The sequence below is a fragment of the Zonotrichia leucophrys genome, chromosome 3 (assembly GCF_028769735.1).
Source record: "Zonotrichia leucophrys gambelii isolate GWCS_2022_RI chromosome 3, RI_Zleu_2.0, whole genome shotgun sequence".
In the NCBI taxonomy this organism is placed as follows: Eukaryota; Metazoa; Chordata; class Aves; order Passeriformes; family Passerellidae; genus Zonotrichia; species Zonotrichia leucophrys.
In genome coordinates, this window is record NC_088172.1 from 50,234,778 (window position 1) to 50,248,184 (window position 13,407).

The following is a 13,407-nucleotide window of genomic DNA, read 5'->3' on the forward strand; positions in this document are numbered from 1 at the left end:
TCTTTTGAGTGATTATTGATGTGAATGTTATGCCTTAATGCCACAAAGTCATGTTCTTTAGTGCTGCATAACACTTTAGGTAAATAATTTTATTAATTTTTTATTAGGTTAATTGTCTTAATGAGATCAGTAAACTGTGGACTTCTCTTGGACTGGCTGACTTGTGAATTACATTTTAAGACTTCAGAACTTGATTACGTTAATAGTGGTCTTGAAGACAAAATAGTTCTAAATGCTTGCACTGTTGAAATACAGCTTAAGAAATTCTTCCTAATTTCTGCTAGTAGGACATTTCTTTGTCCTTTTGTCCCGAGAGTCAGTTATATTTTGCTGATCTTCTGATCTTCCTCAACTTTCCTGTAGTACCAGTCCCTGTCTCAATGAAACTACCTTCTTAATGACCAACTTCATGTGGTCTAGCTGCCGTGTTAGCAGCATTGGCTTTTCTGGAAGCTGCAGAGCGGCTGCATGGCATCTGCTCAGTAAGGTGTGAGATGTGCACCATCTGCTTCTTTACAGATCTGCTAAAGCTGCAAGTAGTTTTGCTGCAAGCCTTACTGTGAAAAGAGTTCCTGTCTATCTGTCTGATCCCGCTAACTTTATCTTAACCTTTGCAACACTTTTTCATTATTCCTGATGGTTGTTGTCAGTTTGTATTGAACTCTTTAGTTTTGACTTCCCTTGTGATGTGTAAGTGAAGTTCAGTCTTCTCAAATGTTGAGGGATTGAGGAGTCCTCGGAGGATAAAGTCTTCATCATCCACACATGGGTGTTAGACTTTATTGGAAAATGAGGTTCTATGTTTTTGCATGCTGAAACCGACCCTAAAGTTACTTTTTTCTTTCATGTACTCCTCAAAGTTTCTTCATTCAGCTGCTGATACAGATTTAGATAAAATCAGCATAATCATTATGATAAATGTGAGTACATGACAGAGAACTTCTGTATAAATCGGTGTGCTAGAAGGCTGTGTTTAGCAGGCCTTTCTCCTCCCTCAAAGAAGAAAATGGTTAATACCAACTTTGCAACACTGCCCTATGGTAGGAGGGAGCAATACAGCTGTGGTTAAATTGTCTAAATTAGTTAACTGTAGCCTTTCATACCATGAAAATGAATAGAAAACTCTTACCCATTACGCCAAAGTGGATGGGTTGTTTTTGAAGGTGATCCTTATTAAATACGGAAGGAATACTACCTTAAAGTAAAAGTGAAATGTTCACAGATAAGTTTGTATTTAATTGAAGCTTGAGGCTGTATGCTAGTTTGTGTTGAGCCCAGCTTATGATTCCTGTTTTATGTCTGCAGGTTTTGAGTAGCATTTAAATGGTAATTGAATATTTATTATTATTATTATTACTCCCATTTTTTAAAAATTTCTGTCACTTTGGAATTTTCATGGGACTTGATATTTGTGTTTCATTTCTGGGCTGTAAGAATAACTCTGACGGACTTGTGCTTTCCTCAGTGTTTGTGTGGTTGTGTCCCTGAATGATAGACTCTCAAGTGATTCCTTCCTGTGAGCTGTATGCAACCTCCTGTTTGCATAATGTTTGGATATTGTGAATCCAAATCACAGTGATAATAGATGGACAGCTGAATGTTTGAGGCAGATAGCTGTTAAATTGTCAGCAAAGCACAAGAAATTTGCATGTATCAGTGGTATAAGAAACACTTGTTTACAAACACCTACTTTCAATTTATTTAGCACAAAGAGCTTTGTATGGTTTGGGTCAGTGTCTGTTACTGGATTTTAGGGTGCTGATGCATCACTTCTTGTTCTAAGTGCTTTCTTTGTGTTCATGCTTTACAGTGAAATCTTCCTATGCTCATTACTAAGTAAAATTCTATTAACTGAGCCACATTCTTTCCCATATTTTTTCTTCCTCTGCTGAAACAAAAAGACCCGGACTTTAAAATGTTGGTTGATCAGGTGCTTAAAGCCAACAATCTTCACATTGCTTGCAAATCATGCTGTGCTTCTGTTCTAGCCCATTCTCCTCTGGAAAGCTGCTAGCTGGTTTTCATGGGTCAGGTGGAGACTGTCACTTGACAGTGTCCTGCACTATATCCGTATCTTTAAAAGTGAGAGGCATGGATTAGCTGGGTGCACCACTTGATAGATAAGGCTGGCTGGTAGCACTGAAAATAGTTGTGGTCCAAAGCTCTATGTTCAGGTGTAGGCTGTGATGAGTGGTGTTCCTCAGGGGTTGGCACTTGGACTGGTGTTGTTTAACATCCTTGTCATTGACATTGACAGTGGGATCAAGTGCACTCTCTGCAAGTTTGTGGAGAGCAAACTGTCCAGCATCAGAAGTGTCATGGCCAGCAGGCAAGGGAGGCAATTCTACCCCTCTGCTCTGCAGAGAGACCCCACCTGGAGTGCTGCATCTAGCTCTGGGGCCCCTAACATAAGAAGGAACTAGTTGACCTTGAAGGATTCTTCTAACCCAAACCATTCTATGATTTGTCACATCAGTAATTTCTATCTACATGAATGAATCTTTTGTAGCATAAAGCTGTATGTGCTTTGCATCATGCCTTAAGGTCTCTGTATGATTTCAAAATATCACCATTTCACTGAAAATTCATCTTCCTAAGCAAAGTATTCTGCAGTGGTTATGGAGAAAGTAACCTAAGAAGCTGAACTATGTGGATGCTGAAGTAGTTGCACTACTTGTGGATCTTGAAGTAGTAAATGGTTTTGGGATCTGCAGTCAGCCACAGGAGGAGTTTGAGTAGGTGGTGTGGTTTGTATAGTAAGCTTGTGTGCTGGATCATGTGGCAGTGACACATCCTCTTTTCTGATCTGGAAGCCAGTGTTGGTGTAAATGTTGACTGGAGTATTTTATGGTTTAGTTAGAAACGTGTTTGGTCAACAGTCAGGATACTGTCCGTGAGGTAGGCAATTCTTTGAAGCATAAGCACTTCAGTAGTGCCTTTGTTGCTAAATAAAAGATATAATAAAAAGATAGGTTGTTTATTTGTTGCAAGTCCATGGTCCCTTTTCAGACTCTTCTTTCCTTGCTCTCTGACAGCCAACTGCCCAGTTTCCCAGGTTACGTTCAGTGGTATATTCCCACCTTCAAGTCCAAGGACTGCTCTGAGCTCTTTTCCTGTTTTCATGGTGTTATTTGTGGAAAAGAGGCAGACCAGAGAGAGTTTTCAAAACATGCTCCAATTATGTCAAGTTGTCATTGCCACAGCCTCTGCACAGAGTAACTCTTGAACTTGGCAGGCAGTGCTCCACTGTTAAGGACTTACTTTTCAGCTTCAGCCCTTTGAAGCTTGGAAGTTGTGCTGATATAACTCTGTTTTATTTGAGTTTACTTTTATTTCAAGCCGTCAGTGTGTTTGTGCATTATCCTTTGCTTGTAAACACTTGAATATCTGATTTGTTTGCAGTACAAACTGATTACCATTCTTGAAACCCAACAGTCTCCTCAAGGAGAGACTTCTGTGCACGTTATAATTGGAAAGGATATTCTACTATGCATTTAATTGTGAATTATTTTCTTGCAATATACAGCTTTGCTTTAAGATTTAGAAAATTGTTTTAGTTAACATCTTAGTAAATAAGTTCTTTTATTGTTTTGGTTTTTTTGTAGAGATGGCATGAAATTAGAATGTCTTCTTTGCAATGTAAGCTTCTATTATTGGCTTCTTTAGGGGATATACTTGTTTTCTGGACTTAATTGAGAATTTGATAGAGACACGTTTCAGGTAGAATTAAGATCCTGGCTGCTGGTCATCTTGGGACTGACTACTGCAGGAAAGAAAGGACTTTTTTGGAGACTGGTACTTTACAGTTGTTATCTTTCTCTATATTCAGCTGTGAGACTAAGGAAAAAAATCTTGTTATCAACACAATAAAAATGTTAACTAAGTCAATATTGACTTTTTTGTTTAGGGCTTGATTGTTTTTCTTAATTCCCACCTAAAATTTGATGTAGTTTCCATTGTATAATAAGCAAATTTGAAAAGCAGACTTAATCTGTGGTGGGGTAGCTGAGAGAGAGTTGGTTTTTTTGAGGATGGAGCATTATTCAATAATTGAAATAAATAGCTGACAGCAGATTCAGCTTCTTCCATAGGTTCTGAGTATGGGTAACTTCCTTCAATTCTTATTTACTGAGGAAAAGATTACAATAATCAAAGGCAATACAACAGTCAGCAAGTCTCATGATTGTTTGCTGAATGAGAGCATCCTGAATGCTCAAATCTGTAAAATATTTGTAGTTTCTGTTTGCAGGGCTTTTTTGAATTTGCCTGTCAATGCAAGCATTTTATTTGGTAGTTGTATGTACTTTGACTGGACCTAAGTTTTGTGAAATTAGAGAAGGTTCTTGGCCTTATCATAGGGCCCTGCAGTTGCACTTCCAAGATGTTCTTTTTGTTCTTTGCATGCTTATTCCAAAAGGCACAAAAGGAAAGAGCAGGTGGCTGCCTATAGTTCTAGAATATATGCACCTATCTGCATGTAAAAAAATAAATCACTATTTTAGACCTTTTGTGAGTGCTTCTCAGCTATTGCTTTTTGACATCTCTTCAGCCTCCTAGAGTCTTTATCTCCTCACTTCTGTTATAATTAGACTTGCTTATTCTCCTTTTTTTAAAGTATATTTTGTTTGGAGATACTAACTTTTTAGTGATTCCTAATGAGACTCAAAGAGTAAAAGTTTGATTTTTGTTTCTAAGCTTTGTTCACAGAACTGCTTTACAATTAATCCAGTTAATTTCTAGTGGGCAGGGAAAACTTTTTTTTTCCTTACTAGCCTCTGTTGTTAGTGCCAATGTATTAATGGATTGATTTGTTTGTTTTCTTTTGGGTACAATTTTGCTCAGCAAGTAAACTTATGAACTGCTGCAAATGCCTGCTGGCTCAGATACTAGAACTGCTGTAGTATTCAGTTCAAAATAAAGTCAAAGAACAGGATATATCTAATGTTGGGGACTGTGAGTGGAGTGTATGCTTTTTCTGGGACTTAGCAGATACAGAAATCTTTCTAAAAAAAATAATATATTTTAAAATAAGGAATTGCTTTCCTTAAAATTTTCCTTAGCAGTAGTATATTTGTTTTGCAGTTCTATGTGATACTTTGTCTTCAGACCAAAAAGGAATATGATCTGAGGAGTTATTTTCCTTTCTCAATTCAAGTCTGTGTTATATAGGATAATTAATTCTGGACACAGATAGTAGATAAGAAAAGAAGACAGGAAAATCCCATGATTAATAGGTGTAGTTGGGAGCATCCAGTAAACAGTCAGTAAAGTCTCTGCAGAAGTTAGCCCATTCCTGGGGTGTATTTTTTCAAAAAAACCCACTGGTGCAACTTCAGGACAGTCTTACACAAGTTCCATAATCTGATTTTCATGTTTTGGGTTAGGTATTAATGGTGCTTAAATGAACTTTTTTTTTCCCTTTTAAAGTATAATTTTGCAGATAAATCCTTATTTAAAGAAAGGAGTTAATGAAGCAATCCATCATTGAAAAGTCTGTTATTTGTAGTTTATATAGTCTATTAATAAAAGTTAATTAGTTCATTTTTTCCACTTGTTTTCCAGAGTTTTCTGTTATTCATTAATGGCTCTTGAGAACTTAAAAAAAATAGAATTAACAATGTTTTAAAAACCTTCAATAAAACAGCAAGAAAAAATGGCTGCTTCTGACATTTTACATGCATGTGCATTTATATTTTATTTTGAAAAGTGAAAAAAGATTGAGGGAGTTTTGATATAAAAACTTTTTGGCCTTAGTCTGCCCCAGCATAAGAATTCAGATTTTGTGGGAGTTTCTTAACAAAAGGATTTTTTTCTTTGCTAACGCAAGACAAACAGATCTGGAAACTAAAGTACTGAGCATTGATGCTTCAACTTAACATTTCTAACTTGCTTTTGTATATCTTTCAATAATTACTTGTATGTCTTCTTAGAAATATGTAGTCTATCTTGTTTGGTGTGTGTAGTAGTACTGATTTCTTACTGACTGTATTTTCAGGATTTATCAAAGGCGTGCATGGAGTTTTTCTAGGGAGTAGTTCTTTGCAAGTGGTTTCAGGAAAGCATTTGTAACTGCTGGGAAAGTCTTGTTCACTGATCACTGGCTTAAGCATCATTTGGTCTCTGGACTCCAGATTGAATTTTAGTATCACAGAAGGGTTTGGGCTGGAAGGGACCTTTAAGGATGAGGTAGTCCAGCCCTTGCCATGGCCAGTATGATGAGGGCAAGATCTGTGTAAGGCCCATGATTTCTCACAATGCTGTGTATGTGTTAACACATTTCACAGACTTCTGCAGTGCAGAAGAAACAATGCCTTCATTTTTATATATTTGTTTGTTTATAGAAAATGGAATAATCAAAACAGACAAGGTATTTGAAGTAATGCTGGCTACAGACCGCTGCCACTATGCAAAATACAACCCCTACATGGACTCCCCACAGTCTATAGGTAAGAGCATCTTGCAAAAGTGATTGAGATTGTTTTCGTTTGTGCAACTGTGGCTGCTTTTGTCATTTATGTGTTAAGAATGTGAAAATATTTTTTTTAAGTTTGGAAGGTTGTTTAGTTCTTCATCAATTTATTGCATACCTTTTAACTAAGCTTCAATTTCTTGCGGAATGCAGTTGGCATATTTGGATACATCAGGTGGAGAGGTGTTTTTCAAGTATGTGTAAATATGTGTTTGTTTTTCAAACCACAGCAATTTGTGATGGTGCAACTGATGAAAATACGTAAAAATAATTTGCATCCAGTTTATGGTAGAAACATTCCCTATCTTTACAGAAATTGTTCAGTTGGGACTAATGCAAAGTTTCTTAAACCATTATGTGAAATCTTTAAAAATAGGCTTTGAATTGGCAGGTCTACTGATACAACAGTAACTTAATTTCCCATACAGGTCCCAGTTTTAGCTTTCCAAGACAAGAGAATGAGCTATGTAAATGTATTAATTTCTTTTTTCTTGATCTTCTCCCTGCCTTTAATTGTATGTGATGAGTGAATTTTATTAGGATTTTGTTAGTTATATAGAAAAATTAAAAAATATTTTGCAATACATGCTCAAAAGCTTAGATATCTTTACAGAAACAAATATAGGTGAGTGTTCCTCCCATTCTTGTAGGTGTTTGTTCTCATTTGTTGTTTGCAAAACTCACAAGGTTGTTCTCCAGATGTTCTATGGTCTCCACTACATGAAACTCAAACAAAGAAATTCAGGTTTTTACATAGGGGATGACTAAAAAGGAGTTACATTATTTGGGGAGACACTACTCTTCTGAATTAAGCCTACTTGCTCAGTATGAGATATTCATTCAATGTGTAGTGACAGAACGGAAATTGTAACTGAGATCAAGGATAAAACCTTTTTTTTTTTTTTTTTCTGTCCAGAATGGACACAACGTAGCTTTCAGCTGAGGTACTATAACTCACTTCTGATGCAGAGTACCTGTGTAACTGCAGGGTGTGGACGTTGTACCCTGAGTGAGGGTGACAGTGAAGGTGTTGCACTTTACAGTCAAGGTAATAAAGATTGTAAGGTTGCTGTCTGAAAAACAATGAACATCTTCCATTCTCTTGTTTTACAGGTTTCCAAGCAACAATCAGTGCTCCACACATGGTAAGCTTTAAACTAGGTGATTAGTATAGTGATTTTATAAACATCCAGGTGCTTTTGAAATAAAATATTTACCCTAGTAAATTTAATGAGCAGTTGATTGCAGTGACACTTTTGTGAACTGCTTACTGTGAGGAAGTAGAAGAGATTGATCAAAATTTTTCTTGCAGATGTACAGTAATAGGATGAGGGGTAGTGGGGAAAAAAATGTAACATAGGAAATTCTGATTAGTTTCTTGATTAAAAAAAAAAAACTATGAGGGTAGCTAAGCAGTGAAACAGGCTTTGCAGCTTGTGGAAATTTCTTCTTTGATATACAAAGAAGCTGACGGAACAGGGTTCTAATCAGCCTAATTTAAAATGCCCATATATTGAAATAGGACTGGACCAGAAGATATCCAGAGATCTTTCCATTAGAAATTACTTTTTAATATATAAAATCAGAACTCAGAAGTGAATGACAGTGATTCCTATAGTATGGTACTGCGGTAATGCCTTAAAATCTTTGGACAGGAAAAAAGATACATTGTGCTGAGTTGCAGGGCTTTTTTTTGCCAAGTGGTTTGTGACCAGGGTGAATGTTCCAGTTGGGATTTCAGTGCATGCATCTAACCCAGATATAATTTTTCTGTCTTTCTTTATTTGAGATGAAAAGTGACTAGAAGGAAGTATTTTGTCTTTGCAGTGTTTGGAAGGTGTCAAATCATAGTAAAAGTCTGCTTCTCTTGACTAAAAACTGTGTAGTTGGCTTAGAATTTACCTAGTTATCAATATAAAAAACCCAGGTATTTTGTATAGAGATGTTAACAATATTATTCAACGAAAGACCGAAAAAAGTACTGTTGCTAAGAGGAAAAATAAATAATAATTATGCTTCAAAATCAAGTCCCTTAAGTCATTATTTTTCCAATACTTAGCACTAGTAGTGTATGGAGTGTTAGAGCAAAAAGATAATATATCCTCTAAGCAAATATTAACAAAGAATCTCCTATCAGAGAATATTCTAATTATTTATATTTTCTGTGTGGGATGGATTACGCTGAAAGAGTGTCATAATGGCTGTCTCTGAAACATGAAAGAACAAATTAGTTTTTTAATGTGCAGCCTACTCTTAGTTTGTGTACTGCTCTACCACACAGCAAAAGTTAGCAAGTGTATCTATAGACTACCTCAGTTCATCCATGAGCCTGGCTATCTGCCTTTGTAAGAGATGACTGCTTTTTCCTATTCTTTGATTCAGCAAGTGTGCAGGTAATACAGGAGGTAGTTTTAATAGCCATTTTCCTTGATGCTCTAGAACTGCCTTCTTCCTAGCTAGCTTTTGTACCAGGATATTCCAATGCATATAGCATAATGATAAACTAAATTCTTTATTGGCCATATACTGCCAGAATATTAAGTCACCAGATCTGAGGAGAAATAAACTGATTTATAGTGTCTTTCCTAATATATAAATAGAGTCTATGCTAGAAGCATAAATGGTTAGATGAGGCTTTGTATATGAATACTAACAAAAAAAAAAATACGCTCATGAAATTTATTGAAGCCAATGAAAGAAAAATTATATAATATAGTTAACTCCTCCCCCCCCCATCCATTTTTTGTAATAGAAATAATTCTGAAATTTCTTAAACAAATGCTCAGGGCATTTCCCAAAATCTCTGAAGAAATTAACATATATTGAGTAAAACAGACACTTAAAATAATTTGACATTTTCTCCCTCTGTGTTCTCTTAGCATGCGTATGCACTTGAACTTCTATCTGATCAGCTACACGAAGGAGCCAAAGCACTTGATGTAGGATCTGGAAGTGGAATTCTTACAGCGTGCTTTTCACGAATGGTGAGTTGTTCAGTTTAGTCATTGATCATCAGAACTGCTTGGACTCAAGTGTAACTCTGAATTACAGAGCAAAAAAAAGCATCCTTCATAATCCACTGAAGCATACTGTACAGAAAATAATTTTCTCTCCTGGGTGTGATTGGTACCCATTTCTTATGGTAGCTGATAGTAGATGTTCAAGTTAAGTAGCCCAATAAATTGTGTAATGGTGAAGAAACCCCCTAGTGAGGAAGTTTAGGGTTTTTGGATTGTTTTGGGTATTTTTTTAATGATTGAATTTTAGTTGTTGCTTTATATCTTGAAGGAAGAAGATGTTTGTCTTGAACAGTTCAAAGTTTTATTATCTTGTGTGGCTGTGAATGTTCTCATTGTGATAAATTGTCATGGATTCCTGTTACAATGAGAGCTTAGTGAGGCATAAAAGAATCTTATTTCCACAGGAAAATATCTTGTGTCTATAATAAATTGTCTTTTAATTGAATTGCTTTCTTTTCTTGTTATATTGCACATGCATTACTGTCCATTTAACCTTTTTAAAGTTAGATATTAATTTGAATTTTACATCTTTGCCAAGTAACTTAATCTCAGTTGTGTTATTCAACCTATACCTAAGGAATTTTCTGTATTCTTCCCTATCTTACATTGGGAAAAAAAAGATGAAAAAAAAAAGATTAAAAAATTTGGATTTTAGTGGCTGTAGCTATTGTATTCTTAGACTGATTAATGAAAAGGGATATAATCAGTTCTTCTTTCTCTGTTCCGGGGCTTTATAATTGCTTTATGATTTGTAGAGACCTTCATTAAACTGCCAACTAGATGTTTTGTTTTGTCTTTCTTCAAAGTTAATTTGAAATATGTTGATACATATGGTAATTTCTCATTTAGGTTTCTTTGCTACTTTAATTTTCTGTTTTGAAGCACCAATCTGAGTCTGCAATCTCTTCTGTTTCCCAGTGTTAAGAGTTGGCTGAGAGTGTTTAGGACTGGGCCATGCACTTACTAAAGTATTTAGGTGTCTAAGTGTTAGCTGCAAAATCTGGAGGAAAAAAAAAGTAGTTGAAATATGTTAACCAAACTGCAGTTTAGAAGAACACTTAAATGGCACTTAATTCAACTTGCTCCCTATTATTTTTGATCTGTGAAGTCAGTAATCAAATGGTAGCATGGGAACGCCAATCCTACAAGCATTAAAGCTTCTGTCCAGAAAAATATGTATTTCTCACTGAAGTTATGAATGAATAAAGGAATAGCCATTTTCAATAGGATGTGCTAAATTGTAGTTGTGCACTTTTTTCTACTAAAACAAGCTGTGGAAAAGTCAGAATCAGCACAAAAAGAAAATCTCTTTCCAAATTTCCTGAAATTAATCTTGCTATATTTTTATTGCCATATGAATGTTATGTGCCTCTTAAGAATCCTCCTTGGTTGTTTGCATTGGAATGGCTTACAGATGTGTGTCGTGAAAAACTGAGTAAATGCTTTCATTCTGCTTGAAAGTTTTGTTAGCACTACTGTTAGCACTGCTAACAGTAACAAAAGCTTGAAAGAAGTTACAGATGATTGGGCATACAAGCATCAGAAAGTCACTCCAGGACAAAGTATATTATGGGAATTAATGGTAGAGTGCTTTGCCACAAAAATTCAGTTGGAGATGTGTTTTTTGTGACTGCTGATGTTGCTTCTCAGTCTAAGTGAGATCTAGAATTAGTAGCTCACATTTGTGGCACAAGCACCTCAGTGCTCATAGATGATAACTTTACTCTTACTATGATAATCTCATTTGTGGTGCCTCTGGGAAAGCTTTATGTTTACTTAGATTGGTAAAGTATCTTGAAGATTGCTGTTTAGATTTTCATGTTAAGCTTCTGGAATAATTTTGCAAGCTATGTAGATAAGTTTAAGTTTATTTACTTTTGAAGGTTGCTGGCAAATTAAATGAATTATAGTTTTCATCCTGTCAGTACTGGATTAATGAAAAAAGTGGGTATATTTTTATTCCTAACATAGAGATCCGAAAATTGTGCCTCTGTGTTGTCTCAATTGCATGTGCTTCACAGTTCCAGGGTAATAGAGGAAATTGATGAGAACTCAGAAATAGCATAATGGGCTGTCACATGCAGTCGGAGGTTCTCTTACTTTATCAGCCTATTTCGTGCTCTGACTATTTTGCTAAATTTTCATTTCTGTGATGGTACTGTTTGGAATATACTGGATCTTTTGCCAGCTTATGGTAGAGCTGACTGCCAGTCATTCCTCCAAACAGCAACCCATGGCTGTCATAGTGAAAACTTGCTCTGTGTCTTGCTTTGTTTCAAAGGCTGGGGTGGTGGCCTTCCACTCATACAAGAAAAGCTAACACTGCTTTTTTAATGATTTTAACATAGGACTTGTTCATAATAAAACCAAAAAAATTCCCCAGGATAACTAGCTACTAATTTTCCATGTCTTAACGATATTAAAATGTAAGATACAGAAACATAAACAATGTGTTTAGATGTGTCCAAAGACAGGCAGCATGGGCTCTGCTAGGACATACTCTGCTCCTGTAGTCTTTGAGCTGGATCCTGTTAAAAGTGGTCAGAGATTTGAAGATTTGGATTGGTTTTGAATGTTTTTTCTGAACTAAAGACAAAATTCTGGAAGAAATACCTGTAATGGAGAAGCTTTTGTTAGTAGATCTTCTCCCTCCTCTCAGAGTACAGAGATTTTGTGACCTTTTTTGAGTTAAGAGCTCTCAGAAGTTCCACTCTTCCTGTGGAGGAGAGCTGTAAATCTGAGAGCAGATTCATGAGTGCAAGGGTGAGTGGAAGATAATTTGTCCATGACTGGTAATTGCAGCATTTGCTTCTGAAAGAATAGGACTCTTGAGATGATTTTGAATAAAAATAATTATTTAATCCTTGATTTAAGGTCTTCTCTTAAAAGAACCTTAATCCTTAGTAAGTTTTATTCAGTGTGAAAGGAGATCAGTTCCAGTCTTTTTCCTTGATGTTGTTACTTTTTGTTGCAGGTAATGAAAACAAACATGATCAAATTTAACTTCTAAAAGTTCCAAGAAGAAATCTCCACTAACAATATAGGACAATTGAATCACATCTCAAAAAGATCACTCTAACAATTATTTATAAAAGTGTGCAGACACACTTTAATTATCAGGTGCTTCTAGCAGTTAGAATTTGTAATTTCTAACTGTAGTTTTAATAACATTGGGAAAATATACTCCCACTTTCCTGTTTTTGTTTTTATTTTAGAGAAATGAGTTCAGGAAGTATTCTGTAAATAAACCTAGCAGAAATTGTTCATCTGTATATTTTTATTCCAGGTTGGTCCCAAAGGACAAGTTGTAGGAATTGACCATATCAAAGAACTAGTAGATGACTCAATAAATAATGTCAAAAAAGACGATCCCACATTGCTGTCTTCAGGAAGAGTGAAACTGATTGGTGAGCATCAGACTGATATACTTACTAATTAAACTGATATTCTTTCCAGCAGCTGATTGATTGAAAATGACTGAATTGGATGTTATTAAAAGTTTGAATTTAGTAAGCTAAACCCAAGAAAGAGAAGCCAAATGAAAACTTTAAAATTTAAATTGTCTTTAGGCCTTTGAAAATCAGTATCTTCCCCCAGTTTTTCAGAATATGACTTCTGGTGACCTCAAAGATTATGTGTAATCATTCTACTAGAAAAGGGAAATACATGCTTTTTTGGTTGAAAATACATGCTGAAGGTCTGTCATGTTATATTTGCTATTTAAAATTGGGGTTGAATTCACAATTGTTCTTGAATAAATACCCTGTCATCTGAATTTGAGTGTTTTAACAAAGCCTTCTTACACTTCTGATAGGGTAGTTGAGAAAGCTGCATGTGAAGATTCAAGTGGGAAAAGTACTAGATTGGCAGTATGCAGCACTGATGTTTATTTCAGTTGTTTTTAAAATTGACAGTAGT

General features: G+C 35.6%; 1 protein-coding gene across 3 annotated transcripts in view; it reads left to right on the forward strand.

Moving 5' to 3' along the window:
* Nucleotides 1-13,407, forward strand: part of PCMT1 (protein-L-isoaspartate (D-aspartate) O-methyltransferase) — a 36,243-nt gene that overhangs the window by 5,925 nt on the left and 16,911 nt on the right. For all 3 annotated transcript variants that reach the window (XM_064708134.1, XM_064708133.1, XM_064708135.1), the window contains exons 2-5: nt 6,342-6,446; nt 7,583-7,614; nt 9,349-9,453; nt 12,776-12,896. In XM_064708134.1, the coding sequence (XP_064564204.1) occupies nt 6,342-6,446; nt 7,583-7,614; nt 9,349-9,453; nt 12,776-12,896 (363 nt within the window). The remainder of the gene's footprint in view (nt 1-6,341; nt 6,447-7,582; nt 7,615-9,348; nt 9,454-12,775; nt 12,897-13,407) is intronic.